The following is a 16,336-nucleotide window of genomic DNA, read 5'->3' as shown; positions in this document are numbered from 1 at the left end:
TGGACATATGAAATTTTCCTGATAAACAAAATACCTGCATAATTCACATTGTACATAACACAATCTCAAAGTCTTATCATCAAAATGCTAGCCTCAATCATTAACATCAACATGACCGTTGGGATGTTAGGGATTCTTAAGAGCAACTCCAAGAGAGATATCCACACCCATACCCATTTATGGGTCATCAAGTGCTTATGGATCGTCACTTTGGGTATCCATGAGGAATGCATTCCAACTGATAGTCTAAATTTTTTCCCTAAAAAAAGATGGGTAAAACTAAGTGGAGTTACCTATTTTGGGTCTTGAAAATTTAATGACCTAAAAATATATTGTTGGATAGGTAGTGTGTTGGAGACTCACATTTTGGACCCCACGAACCAAAATTGCAATTGAAAGGGGATGGGTAGTGGTATAGGTCATATGCTTGAAAATCAACTCACTTATTACCCAGTTAAAGAAGACCGAGTTCACTTGGCGACTTGAATGGCTTTTTGAACATTCAATTAAGGAACAATTTTTATAGAATTGATAACATATAATTTTAGAAAGTGATCAATGTAAAGAGAGCAAAAAGACTAGACATTTAAGACCAGCAAAACTATCTTCTTAAAATAAATCTCTTTGAACCAGAGATAAATAAATCTCTAAACTCAACATTTTCTGCAAATCAAGCGGAAAAGAATGATGATTTATACATGAAAAACAAATAATAATAGGTGAAATATAAATAACCAAACAACATATAAGCAATATTAGAATCAATTCCAGATTTTCACTCTTCTCAAACTAACTACCAAATGTCTGCCCTAAAAATAAAATAGAAATTCAATTAATGTCTAACATTAATTTTGCAACTAAATTCTTCAAACTTTCTGCATCACCCATTGTAATACAAAACGTAAAGAAACAACAAAAGCCCTGAATTTGAATTCAAACAAACAAACAAACGAAAGCCCTAAATGTAGAAAACTTCCATTTCCTGACCTAATTCAATAAAACCAGAAAATGGGTGCAAGTTCAAACCTTTCTTTAGGCATTTCGGCCGTAGTGGCCGTTGCGACATTTGGAGCAAAAACATCTGCGGCTTTCTGCGGTTGAACATGTGTGTGCGTTTGTTGTTGTTGTTGTTGCAATTGCGCATGTGGGTTTGGGTACGCGTGAGACTGCGAGTGCGAGTGTGATTGTTGGTGTGGGTGAGGATGGTGTTGTGGTTGTGGTTGATGAGGGTACCTGAAGAGAAGAAGACAACGACGTCGATGGGTTTCGATTGAACGAAGACAACGTCGTCGTCTTCAATGGGTTCGATCGGAAAAACGCTCGTCGTCGTCAATGAGTTGGCTCGCCGCTGCTGTCGAAATTGATGAGAGAGAGAGATTGATGAGGATGAACGATACTCAACAGATTTTATCGCGGACATTCATTGGAAATATGATAAATGACGAAGGGTATATTCGTCATTTCACTTTAAAATTTTAAACGCAGTTATGCGAAGCTATTCTCATCCGCTTTTCAAAACAGCGGCTAAATTTGTAAATACGCGTTAAAAATCTTGAAACACGAATTTCGGAAGCGTTATCAAACACGCAATTGTAACGGAAACTCAGATTTTTGACGCAAACGCATCAAAATCCGCGTTTAGAAACGGTATCAAGCAAGCCCTTAAAGATGACTATCTACTTATTTTTTCAGCTTACCTGAGAGAATGGAAACTGAATGAAAGAAAATGGGCCTCCAAGCCTAGATGCCCTGTAATGTATTAGAGCATCCCATTAGTGAGTCGGCTTGGGTTGATTCATCTAATTATGATATTATCACTCAATTTGGGTGGATATGCATAAATATTTCTCATTATTACAATAGATCCTTAACAAAAAAGAGATTGTATCGAATAAAGTATACGACTTTTGTGTGCTAGAACTTTGGCTCTTAAACACAAGAGTATGTATCTTCTTTTTGAAAAGATTAGGTTCCGAATTATTTAAAGAATTTCTTACGGAGGAAGATGAATTCTTTTGTTGATCTTCTTAAGAGTCTTTTTTGTTTCGTGGAGGTTATATAGAGAACATATTTGGTATTTGGATATTATTCGTATCGACGACTTTGCAAATCATGAATGATTGTTTATAAGACCATGAAAGAGGTGCAAATAGAGGTTTCAAACAAAGCAAGAGAGGTTCAACAAACTGATACGTAAACAGAAGCCCTGACTTAATGTCTTGAGTTGTCTTAGCTCGCTCTTCTTGAAGTTAATTGGTCGAGCCCAATTACATTGACCCTTAGTCCCAATATCAGAGATTGATCCTACGCTTGCAAGCAACACCACCTTTCGGGGAAACCGACTTTAGTTAGCGCTCATGATGCTCAATAATGTTTGTTCATTCAGTAAGTTAGTCAAGGCTTGACTGGCGTTGCCCCTTTTGTTGGATGACATACATCTCTTACTTTGGTTCCTTTGTCAGGGAAAAATCGAGGTATCCGAACCTTTTAGAGCATCCGACTAATTTTCTAGGCACATGTAGTCTCCTCCCACCCCACCCTATTCCCACCTTGGGATAAATGCATGAGGGTGGTCCCTAGGGGAATCCAACTCAAGATCTCTACTTCGTGAGATGTGTTTTTGGCCATTTCATTGATCTTTGGGTGTTAATGATCATCCACTTAAAGTTATATCATTTGATTCATAATATTAGTGCGTTGTAAGTATAAGTTGCAATACACCAATATTACAAAGGAACTTCTCATGAAAAATTATCAAATTTAGCATTGACAAGTCATGATTAAGTCTCAAACTATTTCACAAATTAGTTGACCTATAAAAAAGGGTAATGATAAACTGACGCTCTTTATACTGTCCTTGACATGACAGTGTATAGAACCATAAATCATTTTCTTCAAGATACACAAGAAAAAAGATCTAAGGTTTTATGCACTACAACATTAGGGAGCGTACAAAGAGCTATGGCTGCAACTTGAGCGAGTTAACCCAAACTCAACCTGATTGATGGGTTGGGTTATATGGAAAATAAGTTGAGCCTAGGCTAGAAAATCTCAACCCGAACCCGATGCTATATATTTACATATAAATATTTTTATTTTATTATTATTATTATTTTTAAAAATATTAGTTTTCTCTTTTTAAATATATTTATAAAATTATGAAAAAAAATTATAATATAAAAATTAATGGATTTGGAAGTTGTGTGCAGATTTATTTACTAGTGATTTAAATTTTTTATATTGTATTTATTTTTTAACATATAAAATAAAATTTATGTGTAGATCGAAATGAAATTAGATTTGCTCAATGAGACCAACCCATCCAACCCATTCAAAATTACCTAACTTGGACTAATTCGAGATCAACCCAATTTTAGAAGTTCAATCTCGGATTGAACTCTAATCCAATCGTTGGGTTGAGGATTCTACAACTTGGGTTGAGCCTCCAACCCGTCCAAGTTGCAACCCTACAAAGAACGTTAGTTTATACAACTCAAGAATTTCAGGGGTGGGGGGGTGGGTATCAAGTTTATAATGTTTATGAATACAACAAATTTGTATTCTTAAATACACGTGTCAATATATAAGAGGTTTGAGTAGCCTTTTATGCAAGGAAGTCGCATAAAAATTAAAAAATTGTAGTCGTATTTCCGAAACGAAACAAAGGAAGCCTTGACGTTTCACTCTCTCTCTCTCTCTCTCTCACCCGCACCCACAGTTATTCTTCCTCTGGGCAAGTGCGTTGGTGGAGAGACAGAAAGAGAGAGATTGCGGCAAAATCGGTTCAAAATTCAAAAATAGGTTAAAACCAAATCCAACGCATAACCTTTCCTAATCTATCTTTTGCAATCTCAATTCTCACGCACCACGCCATAAATAAGAATAAATTTATATTTATATTATGCAAAACTAACTTTACTCTCTCTCATTTGTTTTGGTCCTGTATCGTCTCTCTCCCACTAACTCTTTTTAAGTTTTATTATTAAGAGGCGAGGCGAGGCGAGCGGTAGAATAGAAATGAACCTTAGATGTGGTGAAGAAGAAGAAGAAGATGATGCTTCTTAACCATAACAATAACAACAACCGATCCTCCATCACCCGCTCCCGAGCCCGCATCAGATGGCGTCAGAGCCGCACAGGAACCGCTGTTGTGGCGGTTCTGGCTCTCCTCATCTCCACCACTGCTTGGCTGTCTCTCGTTTTCTCTGGCACTACAACTCGATGTTGGCACCGTTTCAAGGATTGGGAGGGAAGCCCTCAATCCTTCCCTTGGCAACACAAACATCATCCTCATCATCATCTCTCTTTTTCCATCTCTCCTCCTCCTTCCCCCATAACTATCAATCTCACCACTACCACCACCACCAATGAACTCTCTCTGAAGCACATTGTCTTTGGCATCGCTGGTTCCTCACAACTCTGGAAACGCCGCAAGGAGTTCGTTAGGCTCTGGTGGCGTCCTAACGACATGCGAGGCCACGTCTGGTTAGAAGAGAGAGTTCCCTTTGATGAAGAAGAAGAAGAACAACATGATAACTCCTTACCTTCCATCATGGTTTCCGAGGACATCTCTAGATTCCGCTACACTAACCCTACAGGCCACCCTTCTGGCCTTAGGATCTCTCGTATCGTTTCCGAATGCTTCCGCCTTCGTCTACCAGATGTTCGATGGTTTGTTCTTGGTGATGATGATACTATCTTTAATCCTGATAATCTGGTTGATATTCTAAACAAGTATGATTCATCCGAAATGGTTTACATTGGTAGTCCCTCTGAAAGTCACTCTGCCAATACCTATTTCAGTCATTCTATGGCTTTTGGTGGTGGTGGCATCGCCATTAGCTATCCTCTTGCAGAGGCCCTTTCCAAGATTCAGGATGACTGCCTAGAGCGCTATCCCAAGCTCTATGGCAGCGATGATCGTCTCCATGCTTGCATTTCTGAACTCGGCATACCTTTAACCAGAGAACATGGCTTCCATCAGGTAATTTTTTATTATTTATTCTTATCATCTCTATATAATCTGTTGTTATTGATTTAAACATTAAATTCAAGAGTTTTTTTGTTCTTCTTTTTTCAGTGGGACATTAGGGGCAATGCTCATGGCCTTTTATCCGCTCACCCGATAGCTCCTTTTGTGTCGATTCATCATGTCGAGTCTGTTGATCCTTTTTATCCTGGCTTGAGCTCTCTTGAGGGTCTGAAACTTTTTACGAGGGCAATGAAAACTGATCCCAGAAGTTTTTTACAACGGTCAATTTGTTATGATCGCATGCATAAGTTAACATTCTCTATCTCACTGGGTTATGTTGTTCAAGTATTTCCAAACATTGTGCTCCCACGGGAGTTGGAGCGGTCTGAGCAAACATATTCAGCGTGGAACAAAATTAGTCACAGAAACGAGTTTGATTTTGACACAAGAGATACTCACAGGTCGGTGTGTAAAAAGCCAATTCTCTTCTTTTTGAAAGACGTGTGGAAGGATAGAAATGCTACTATGGGTTCATATGGACGAGCCAAAGGGAAAGATGATCTTAAAAGGAAAGTCTTTTGCTTTCCACGGTCGATTCCGTTGCGTTATGTGAAGAATATTCGGGTGGCAGGGTATCCACTCAGCAAGAATTGGCATGTGGTGTGTTTCTCATTCACATTTCTTTTCCTCTAATATTATTATGCTATGGCTTCCCTTTAATTTAGACAACATTTGTAGCTCTAAATGATTTTAAAATTCATCTTGGATGCTCTCGAACAGGTGCCGCGACGGCTATGTTGCAAAGTAAACCAAACAAACGATGAATTTCTAAGATTGACGGTTAGGCAGTGTGAAAGAGGAGCTTTTGGTTCTGTTGCTGATTCTGTGTGAACATCAGATGGGATGCTGTCAAGGTTTATCCACTTTTCTATGGCTATGAAGTTCTTTCTGTAGATGGGCCTTCTCTTTAATCTTCAATTTAAGTTTGAACTTCACAATTCAAAGGCCGTGCTTATTGATTGTGGGTATCTGAGGGAGATTCACTGTACACTGTAGAGTTGAAGACATCGGGCATGCAGGCTTCAAAGCTCGGGAATTATTCTTTTTGCCTTCACTTTTTGTTCAGAAGGTATCTAATCATAATCTATGATCTGATATTCAGAAATTCCTAATGGACTCAATTACAGTTGTAGTAAATACTGATTATTGATGATGATAGAATTAGTTCTGTTTTTCTTGTACCTATGTGTTCTTTTTAGTAGTTTCCAAGTTCCATACAATATCAATCTCTTGGGTTTCCTTTATACAGTACCTATGATAAACTAGATCAGCATAAAGTTCCTGTTCAAGTATTAGGAAATTATTACTGTGATATCAAGCAGCATGCTGCTTGGCGTAGGATTGGGTTTATTGGGAATTTGGGGATCTCTATATTCAACAAGGCTCATTTAGTAGTTTAGCATATTAAACAACTCTAAACTTCATCGTGTAAGTAGCAGGCGAGGAGTCAATGTAGTGAGTGTAATCGCCCTTCTTTGTTTGTAGGAGTCGATGTTGTGAGTGTAATTGTCGTTCTTTGTTTGTGTTCATTGTCATTTCAACTTCATCCTTCCCGTGCAAAATAGACTCAAGATGCGTGTGCTAAACTGCTATCATCAACAATTGGCTTTAATGTGTCAAAGAAATGACTTCATTGAGCCCCAAACATGAGAATAATTAGGTCAAAATCCATGTTAAGCCTTGTACATTGCTGGTAGTTTTTGATTTGAAGCAATTCACCTGTTTTTAAAAATTTGGAATAATTGGTCTTTGATCTTTAATAAAATGAGGAAGCGTTTGAGGCCATGTCTTAGGTCCTCTTCCAACTTCTGGCTTAAGATTTTCGCTCATTTTCTTCTTTCTCATTCTTCCAAACACGCGCAACAACAGGTTCACCTCCCCATTCTATCTATCTGTTTCTCTCTCCGATTCAGTGATTCATGCTATCTGTCTCTATTTCTCTCTCTCCTCCATCCTTTAACGATTCTCTTTCCTCTCTTTCTTGTGCAAGTTTTTTTTCCCCAAAGAACAATCTAATTTGCGATTAGCCAACCCATTTTTTAACCAAATCTGCAATTTTTAAATTCAAACTGATCCTTCTTAGGACATGATTCGTTGACAATCAATTGTGGTTGGCTCATTTCTATACCAAATAGAGCTTGTGAATTTTCTATGGTATCAAAGAATGAATTGGATATGTACAGTTTTAATAAGATTTCAATCTCAAACCAAAATCCAATTTTTGGTTTATTTCATCTACTCCATGACTGGAATTGGGGGGAGGGGTACACATGACTCCATGATTTTGAATTAGAGTAAAATGGTATCAAAATGAGGGCTCAGTGCATTTTGTAGATAGTAATTGATGTGGAATAAGGTGGTGGGATGTTTAACCATGTGGAATGGATGGATTTTCCTATTGAATATGATGAATGATTCTTAGAAGTAATACATTTTACCTGGGATTTAGTATGCAGAACAAAGGTCTGATGAGTCTAGTCCTTTAAGCATGATAAAGAGGCCCTTTTTTGGTTACTGGCTCTGGTGGTTTGGCAAATAGATATGCAACTTATGGGGGTTTGTTACTATCTTAGTTTGGTAAAATCTATGGGTACCCATAAACCTGGTTTCAATTCTTGCCAGCACCAAGTTACTGATTTCATTGAAAAAAACAAACTTCACTGATTAAAAAAAACTTACGGGCATAGTGATTGTTAGCATGTTTGGCTCAATAATCATGATTGGGATTTCAAACATCTTATATGGTGTGGGCGTGTGTAAAGGCGTTTACAAGGCTTCTAATGACTTTTGTAGATACATGCATAAATGGATGGGCAAGGCTCTGAGGTAGTTTTCTGGATGAAATCATGACTTATTTGTTTAGAGTTTTCCTTTCTTTATAAAGTGGTGATCATAAAATGGGCATGTAAAGTAGATTGCATTCATATTTTGGGTGAAAAGTGTTTGGACTCCAATCATTTCAAGGAACTTTAATGCTTCTCTTGGAAGGTTTTATGGTTCATTTGAGACTTTTGAAGCTTTATAATTTGAAGTGAGAAAAAAGGAGAGGAGAGAGGAGAGAGGAGAGGAGGGGTATATTTTTTATTTTTCTCAATAAAGATTAGATGCATTGTAGAGGTGATTCAATTCTTGTTTGAGAAATGGGTTGTAGAGGTGTAGAAAAAATTCATGCATGAGGAATTTATTTGGAGTTCGTGGAATAGTATGTGTGATTTGATATAAAGGGATTTTTATATGATTTTTTTTTACTTTCCCCACCTACTCATTGTATTAGAAGAAGGGAGTTCATCTCATGTATCTAGGGGGACTTCAAACCATGTGTAATGGGGGCTTGGGGATGTAAGGGAAAGAGAAAGTCAAATGGCTCAATGAACCTGAAAACGTAGTTTGTGAATTTGGGATGAACCTTGTACGAATCTTGCCTTGTTTTTTCAGTTCCCTTTATGTCGTTATTTTCATTTATATTTATTTGTTAAATCTTCATTACTCGGGTTGAACCTGCTCTGATAGTTTGCATTAGTGGATCTTCCTCTATGGAGGTGGGTTTGACCTAGACCAATAATCAGGAAAATCCATTTTTTCCCCCATTTGGTTGGGCTTCTTATGATGTTTTCCTAACATGGTCCAAAATCTCTTCCTAGATTGGATTTGGATTATATGTACATCCTTTTCCATAATGGCTTTAAATCATGTGCTCATCCTTCACTAAATGGTTTTCTACTTTAAGTCAAGGGTATGTGGTTTAAGGAGCGGAGTGTTAGAAGAAGATTGAAGAGTGGTGGAAGTCTTGTAATGTTGAAGGGTTATTAGGGTTTAGCTTTTTGGTATAGCATAAGGAAGTTTACTAGTATGTGGTGGAAGAAAAAAAACATTTACCACATAAAATTGAGGAATTAGTAAAATGAAGTAGAAACATTATTTTTCGAAAAAGGAGATGATAGAGATTTGTTCAAAAAATGGTGTGGGATTTGCTCCGAGTAGAAAGATATTGTGGAAGTAGTACTTGAGTTGGAACAGAATATGAAGGTTGAAGTAATGTTGGTCTAGGTTGATCTAGAACTCAAAAGGTCCTAGGTAAAAAATTGTCATGGCACCAATATTCTCGAGAAAGGTAGTCGAGGAAATTTAGTATTGTATTTTTTAAGAACTCAGATCTCATAGTTATTACCAATGATTAGATTTTTCTTATGTTGATTTTAGAAACAAAAGATGTGGATGGAAATATCTAGCAAAAACAATACAATAGTTCTATATAAGTAACGAGGTTTCTCCACAAATTGAAGGTGATCACGTTGATCGGAGTGTTCCACTCAAGAGTTGCAAGGTTCCAAATTATAGAAAAAGGCGAAAAATATGATCTCGAAGGAGGATTATGAAAAATGGCAATTAACAATTCTATGCAAGGGTGCAAATTTAGAAGTGATATGGGAAGACATCTCTGTGGCCATCAACATGTTGGCTACTTCCCCCAATTCTTATTTTTGTTTCGGTAGGGCCTAACAGAAGGATCTCCATTATGAAGAGGAGAATCAACTTTGAATGTTTTCAGTCTATTCGAGGTATTAAGGTTCTTGATAAGTGAATCTATTTTATGCCTTGGTATGCATTGTGCCACAGAAGATCAAGACTAAAAGTCCTTTAGAAGCCAAGAAACTTTTCCTTGCCGATCAAATGCGAAGCTTGGAGAGAAAAAAATCCACACAAAGATACTATAAAAAATCAAGCATCACAAGTCATTATCAAGAAATTAAGAAACCCTTCTCCACTGATCAAGTGCGAAGCTCGGAGAGAAGAAAGCTACATGTCATCTTTCTTTTTTGTTGGTATTTGACTATTAGTTAGAGGAAAACACTCTATTGAACAAGTGTACTGAGATTGTATCACTATTCTTCATCAAAATCAATAAAATAATTTATTTTCTCATTTTGCATGATCGTGAAATTTGTTGTTGACATGTTTGTCTTGCTATATAATAGGGATACAAGTCTTAGGTATGGAAGACATGGTTTCCAAGGTGATAATTAAGGGGGGGGGGGGTGAGGGTAAAGGGTGGAGATGTGTGCCAAAGTGGATCAACCTACGATAATCAATGAGCTTTTCGGTGCACTCCCTGTTCTGATAAGAAGGTAAAAAGTGTTTGGAGTTATGTTTATTGTTGTCGACGACTGAGGTGGGCGACTGTCAAAAGTGGTTGATGGAAAAAAAGCCCTAAAGAAATCAATGCCCATGCTAATTTTCAAAGTAGTACAAATTTGATAAATTCAAATTTTAAGAATCATTCCATCAACCACTAGGGTTAGCATTGGGTCAAATCAACTCATCTGACCCAAGTTATTCGGGTATGGGTACAATTTTTGTGTGGGTAAATTACACTTTGACCCTGTGTAGTTTGGCATAATTTCATGTTGACCTGCTAATGTTTTGATAATTGCACTTACCTCCCCTTTCATTAACATTGTTAAAATTCAGATGTTATTTTACTATTTTACCCTTTTATTTTATTTTTTAAATCTATGATTAAAAATGCCCTCGTCTAAACATTCGCATTCCTACATATGAACCCATTTTTCACAGGGATATTTTGTTTATCAAGAAAAATAATATTTTAAAAAGGGTAAAATGGTCTTTATAAAAATCATATTTTAAATACTTGGTTGACGGTAAGTAGATGGAAAGGGGGGGGGGGTAAATCAGCCCCTTAGATAACTATAAGGGAGGTCAGTGCAATTATCAAAACGTTAGGGGGTCAACATGGAATTATGCCAAACTACAGAGGTCAAAGTATAATTTACCCATTTTTTAATCTAATTAAGAATTCACATAAAATTGTTTGTAATTATTTTATCTGATTTTTTTAGGGTCGGATGTGGATATTCATTCTATCTAATTCAAATATCCTTTTATCCAAGTTTAATATGGTCAATTCAATAAGATATATGTATAATCCAAAATTAAGGTTCTTAAATCATCTTTTGAATGATATATATATATATATATTCAACTGGGATATCCATTTGAAATTTGGGTACAAGTCGGATACATGTATCCTTTAAAAAATTTGATAAATAATCCAATATGGAAATCCTTAGCAAAAGTGGATAACAAATTGGATATGGATATCCGGATATAGAATTGGATAAGGATACGGATATATGCTTCATCCGACCCACACTCAATTGTCACCCCTATTTTTTTGTTTTTTGGTGTGAAGATTCATTACTTAATAGCGAGGTCGGTCGAGGTGTCCGTCAAGGTGAAAACAAGGGCAAAGGGACTATTTACTTTTAATACAACAAACCCTCCCCCAATTACCTACAAAATCTTCATAGAAAACACCCTTAAATTCTCTAAAGACTTTTGACCAAAAAAATAGAATACCTAAAATGGAAAGGCTCATATCTTTACAGTCCTGTCCTTTGCCTTTGAAAGTAAGTCTGTTATGCTCTTTCCAAACTCCCCAACAGATTGCAAGCGATGTGAAGCTCTTTGCCCCTGAGAAGGAGTGCCTAAGGAAGAACCACGATTCAAATAAATCCCAGATTGATGTAGGCATGCAACCCGACAAACCAAACAAATTGAAGAAGAGCGACCAATTCTCAAAAGTAAAACTACAATGTAATAGAATGTGGTCAGCCGATTCTCCATTTCTTAGGCACAACAAGGAAAAATCCTTTTGCATCAAGAAGTCCAACGTCTGGATTCTCCCTAGCGTTGCAATCCAAGTGAAAAACATGACCTTAGAAGGAACTCTCGGACCCCAAATAACAACATCAAGAAAGGCATGACCCACAACATTACCTAGAGAGCGATAAAAGGATCTCACAAAGAACAACCCATCCTTGCTCACCCTCCAAACCCGTTCATCCTTCTTCTCTAGGTCAGAGACAAATGAGTATGTGCAGAGATCAGCTTCCCAACTGCCTCCAACTCCCATTCATTAAATGCATGATGGAAGCCATAGTCCCAAGAACACTCCTCCCGAAATCCTTTTGAAACTAGAAATCGGTAAGCCCTTCTTTGATGAATTGGAGTAAAAAACTTGGTACTCTCGGAATCTAGCTAATAAGATGATGCTTCCGGAACCCCACTCTATCGTGCCAAAGAAAGTCCCGAAACAACTTGTCTAGCCTCAACTCCACATTTCTTGGTATTGAGAACCTGGATAGAAAATACACGAAACTACTAGATAACACACTTTTGATCAAAGCCAGCTTGCCCCCTTTTGATACGTAGTTCACCTGCCAAAAAACTAAGTTCCTTCCAACTTTTGATAAGAAGATCCCAAATTGTCAATTTCCTGTTAGGAGCGCCCAAAGGAAGCCCTAAATAAGAAGTGTGGAGGTTGCTCACCTGGCAACCCAAAGAAACTGCTAGTAAGGCCACAATTGGGACCTTACCGATCACAAACACCTTGCTCTTTCTCATGTTCACTAGGATGCCAAATAATGCTTCAAAGCAACAAAGGAAGCCACTAATGTAGGATATCTACAATTTTAGTTAGGGAGTCAATCTTAAGTAGTTTCCTAATTCTAATAAGATTTATTTCCATTTCCCAGTTCTAATAGGATTTTAATTTTTTAATTATAATAGGATTTCTATTGCAACTTTGGGAAGTTTCTATTTTGTCTAGTTTCTAATTTGTGTGGTCTTTAATTTGTTTTTAGGTTTCTATTTTTTTTTTTAAATTCTTTTTCATTTTTTAAGCTATAATTAGAAGTGCTTTTTGGTATCTAAATTGAGTTATAATAGGTTTAGAAAGTTAGTAATATATTATAGATAGATTAGGAAAGTTACTTTTTAGTATTTTAGAATGACGAACAAGAAAGGGGAGAGAAGGTTCCCCTATCTTAGCCCCCTAAAGCTCTTGAAAAAACATGTGGTGACTCATTAACTAGAACCGAAGAAAAATGTGAGAAAATACAATTCATGATGCAAGAGGTCCATTTCTTGCCAAAGCCCATCTTCCCAAGCATGTGTTCTAGAAAGTCTTCGCTAACATGATCATATGCCTTCTCTAAATCCACTTTACACATCACACTCGCCTTCCCACCTTTCATTTTGGAATCAATACATTCATTTGCTATAAGTACCTCATCCAAAATTTGATGCCTCTTGATTCGGCCTAACCAACCCATGTATTACATCTTTCAATCTGTTAATCTTGTATGTTGTGTTCACCAAGCTAATGGGCCTTAAATCCTTGACATCCCTCTGTCCCCAAAATCTTAAGAAAAGCAATAAAAGAATGGTTGGACCCATAGTCCAAGAAAGACTCTCTATGAAACTCCTCAAACACCAACATTAGGTCGTCCTTAATGATCTCCAAGCACACGTTGAAGAACTCATTTGGAAATCCATCTGGGTTGGGTGCTTTGTCATTACCCATTGCTGCAATAATGTTCCAAATCTCGTCCGCCTTGAATGGTCTTTCTAACCACCCACACAGATCATCATGAATCATGTCAAAATGCAAAAGATCTGGCCTTGGTCTGCTATGATGTTGCTCAGCATAAAGAATAGAAAGCTACAATGCCCTTGGTGACCTCCTCCTCTCCTCTAGCCAATCTTTGTTCACCCTTATCTTGGAAATGTGGTTAATCCCGCTATGCTCATTAGTCATGCGAGGAGACTGCCAAACTCTGATACCTTGCCTTCAGGTTAATCCTTAAGGCCCCATTATCCAGGGATAGAGGATCATCCTCTTTCAATCTGTCCAGCTCCTCGATGCCACCTCTACTCTCTCAAACAATTCCTTATTTCACCTTATTAGCATTTCTTTTAGCTCCTTAAGCTTCCTCTGGAACATACTACCTGCATTCCCCTCAAACCGCCACCTGGCCATCAGATCTTTGCAATTATGGTGCTTTAGCCACATAACTTTGAACCTGAATGGAATAGGCCCCCTCTTGAAGGACCCCGCCTCTAACAGAGTAGGGCAGTGATCGAATATCGAATTTGGAATTGCTACCTGCGAGATAAGGCCAAACATCCTTTCAAAATCCGAAGAAACAAGGAATCTATCCAGACGATTGAGGACCAACACCTCTTGATGGTTTGACCAAGTAAAGCTTCCTCCATGTAGAGGGATGTCCACTAGATTGATCTTGCCTATAAACTCCCCAAATCTTCTCATCCTGGATGTATTCTTAGAGCCCCCTTGCTTCTCAAAGGAGAATCTGATGATGTTGAAGTCCCCACCCAAGCACCAAGGATGACTCAAATAGCACCCCACATCATCTAGCTCCTCTCAAAACTGCTTACTCTCCCACTCCTCCTGTTGTCCCATTGGTAGCCAAGTAACACCAACCCTTGTTCTTGGCTCCTCAAATGTCTCTCAGGAGAAAAGTGTTCACCCAGTCCACTTTTGTTTCTTGAAGAGTAACAATATGAGGCTTATACAACTGAATTATAGATTTTACAATCGTTCTCCAGGATCTGTTGTTCAAACCATGCACATTCCAGGATAGGATCTTAATCGTCATCTGGCACATGAATCTTTCTCCCACTCCTCAGCACTAGAGAAAAATACATCAGAACCTTGCACCCTGCCTTCTGTAAATCTTGGATTTCCTTAGCTAATCTGACCTTCAATTTCTTTACTTTGTACACAACAAAGACCTCCATGGAAGAACGCAGGGAAGAGTGGTTCTGCAGTTCAATCACGTTGATGTAACATAAAAGTTAAAAATTGTTGTTAGTTGCTGTTTTCAGCCAAATGTTTCACTTAATGAATTTTCAGCAGTAAAATGACATAAAATAGTGCTAAGAGAAAGTAATAGGATCAAAGTTGGAGCAATAATATACGAGTTTCAAGTGCAAAAGAGAACTAAAAAAGACTTTGCAATATGATTTCTGGATAAAACACTGAAAAACTTACTACAACGGGCCATAATAACACATATTCATACCAGGGTTATAGCAGCCCTAATTTCCTAGCCCTTGATTACATTAGGAGAAGAAAGAAAACCATGAAATATGGTAGCTGTCGGAAAAGAAAACGAACATTTGTAGACCATTTGGACCTCAAAGTAGGCAAAATAGATGCATAAGGAAATTTTTATATCTTGTTCCCATTGTTTTGAAAAAAATGTATAATTTGACAAATTTTTTTCAATCACTTTTTAGAGAGTGTAAACCAAATGAGATTTTGATTATGGATTGTAAAATCAGTTTTCAGAATCTGTTTGGCTAAATGAGATTTCAGATTTTGCAAAACAGTTTCTATAATCTGATTCTGACAATTCAGAATCAGAATCGAAAATCGGGTTCTACAATCTGAAGCCTAATGCCCAAGTTTTGGGATCAACTCACCACAATCCTTACCAACTTAGCTAAGTTGGCACCTTCAAGATGATGATTGACTGGAAATCCTTGTGTTAAGCCTGTGGAGGTTGGAGGCTTTCACATAAAACCTTTCATGAAGTCAATAAAAGCTTTTTTGGCAAGCAGCTTTTGAGATTTGGTGAAGAAACAAAACAACCAGTTTGTGGAGGTCAATGGTTTCTAGGAGATTTGATTATAGAAATTTAAGATGTGACAATAATGAAGTCAGTAGGTAAAAACACCAAGGTTATAGATTGTTTTCAGAGATCTATGGGTATGTTGTTTGGGTCCCAAGCTTTAGAAGGATTTTCAATGATTTTGAAGTCGATATTTATTTGTTTTAAGGTTTAAGTTTGAAGGTGGTGTTTTGATTGCAGGTCTGTGGTGTTACGGTATTACCACACAGACTTTACCACCTCACCAAGGTGAAATCTTTGAGGAAGTTCAAACTTTCATCTCAGAATGACTTGGTGGAGTGGTGATCCACTTGGAGGTGGGCAGGTAGGTGGCTGACAAAAGTTGGAATGGGATGCAAAAGGAGTATTCTCGGTCAAGTCATTCTTTAAAGATTTGAAGTGGTCTGGACCCCAATTCCTTTTTATCCTTCCTTGGTTACACTTCCTTCTTGGATAAAATCTTCACTGTTGACCATTGAATTAGTAGGAGGCATAAGAGTAGTGTAAGTACATATAGCTTGTCTGTTCACTTGCTCATGCATTGCCACGCATTGGTTTTGTTTTTGGGTTGGCAGGTTAGAAGAAACATTATGATAAATAGGTCTCTGTCGAGGCTAAGGAATTTTACGGCACCTCTTTGGTTGATCTTTTTCTTAAGTACGAAGATAATTCAGGTAGAGATGTAATTTTATTGTTTGCGGCGTAGAAGCTCCCGGTGTGTTTTAATTCACTTATCCTTCTCCTTTGATATATATTTAATTAGTTTGCTTACATAAAACTAGATACTTGAAAATAGGGTGCTGCA

The 16,336-nt window shown here is 37.5% G+C and overlaps 1 protein-coding gene across 4 annotated transcripts; it reads left to right on the top strand.

Annotated features, from left to right (window-relative positions):
• Positions 1–3,688: 3,688 nt before the first annotated feature.
• Positions 3,689–16,059, top strand: LOC147408460 (beta-1,3-n-acetylglucosaminyltransferase radical fringe protein, putative (DUF604)). Of its 4 annotated transcripts, XR_015177105.1 has the most exons (5): positions 3,689–4,984; positions 5,081–5,632; positions 5,753–5,886; positions 6,029–6,101; positions 15,733–16,059. XR_015177105.1 is itself a non-coding variant. In XM_086437487.1 (4 exons), exons 1-3 carry the CDS (start codon positions 4,052–4,054, stop codon positions 5,861–5,863), a joined length of 1,596 nt encoding a protein of 531 aa, XP_086293613.1. In that variant the 5' UTR covers positions 3,689–4,051; the 3' UTR covers positions 5,864–5,886; positions 6,029–6,213. The 4 variants fall into 4 exon arrangements, 2 of the variants coding, with proteins under 2 accessions (XP_086293613.1, XP_086293612.1); XM_086437487.1 differs by lacking the exon at positions 15,733–16,059 and having other exon boundaries at positions 6,029–6,213; XR_015177104.1 differs by having other exon boundaries at positions 3,690–4,984; positions 5,753–6,101; positions 15,733–16,056.
• The last annotated feature ends 277 nt before the right edge of the window (positions 16,060–16,336 follow it).

Source organism: Akebia trifoliata, chromosome 3 (genome assembly GCF_017979445.1).
Source record: "Akebia trifoliata isolate Shusen 1 chromosome 3, ASM1797944v1, whole genome shotgun sequence".
In the NCBI taxonomy this organism is placed as follows: domain Eukaryota; kingdom Viridiplantae; phylum Streptophyta; class Magnoliopsida; order Ranunculales; family Lardizabalaceae; genus Akebia; species Akebia trifoliata.
This window is presented reverse-complemented; position numbering and strand designations above follow the sequence as displayed.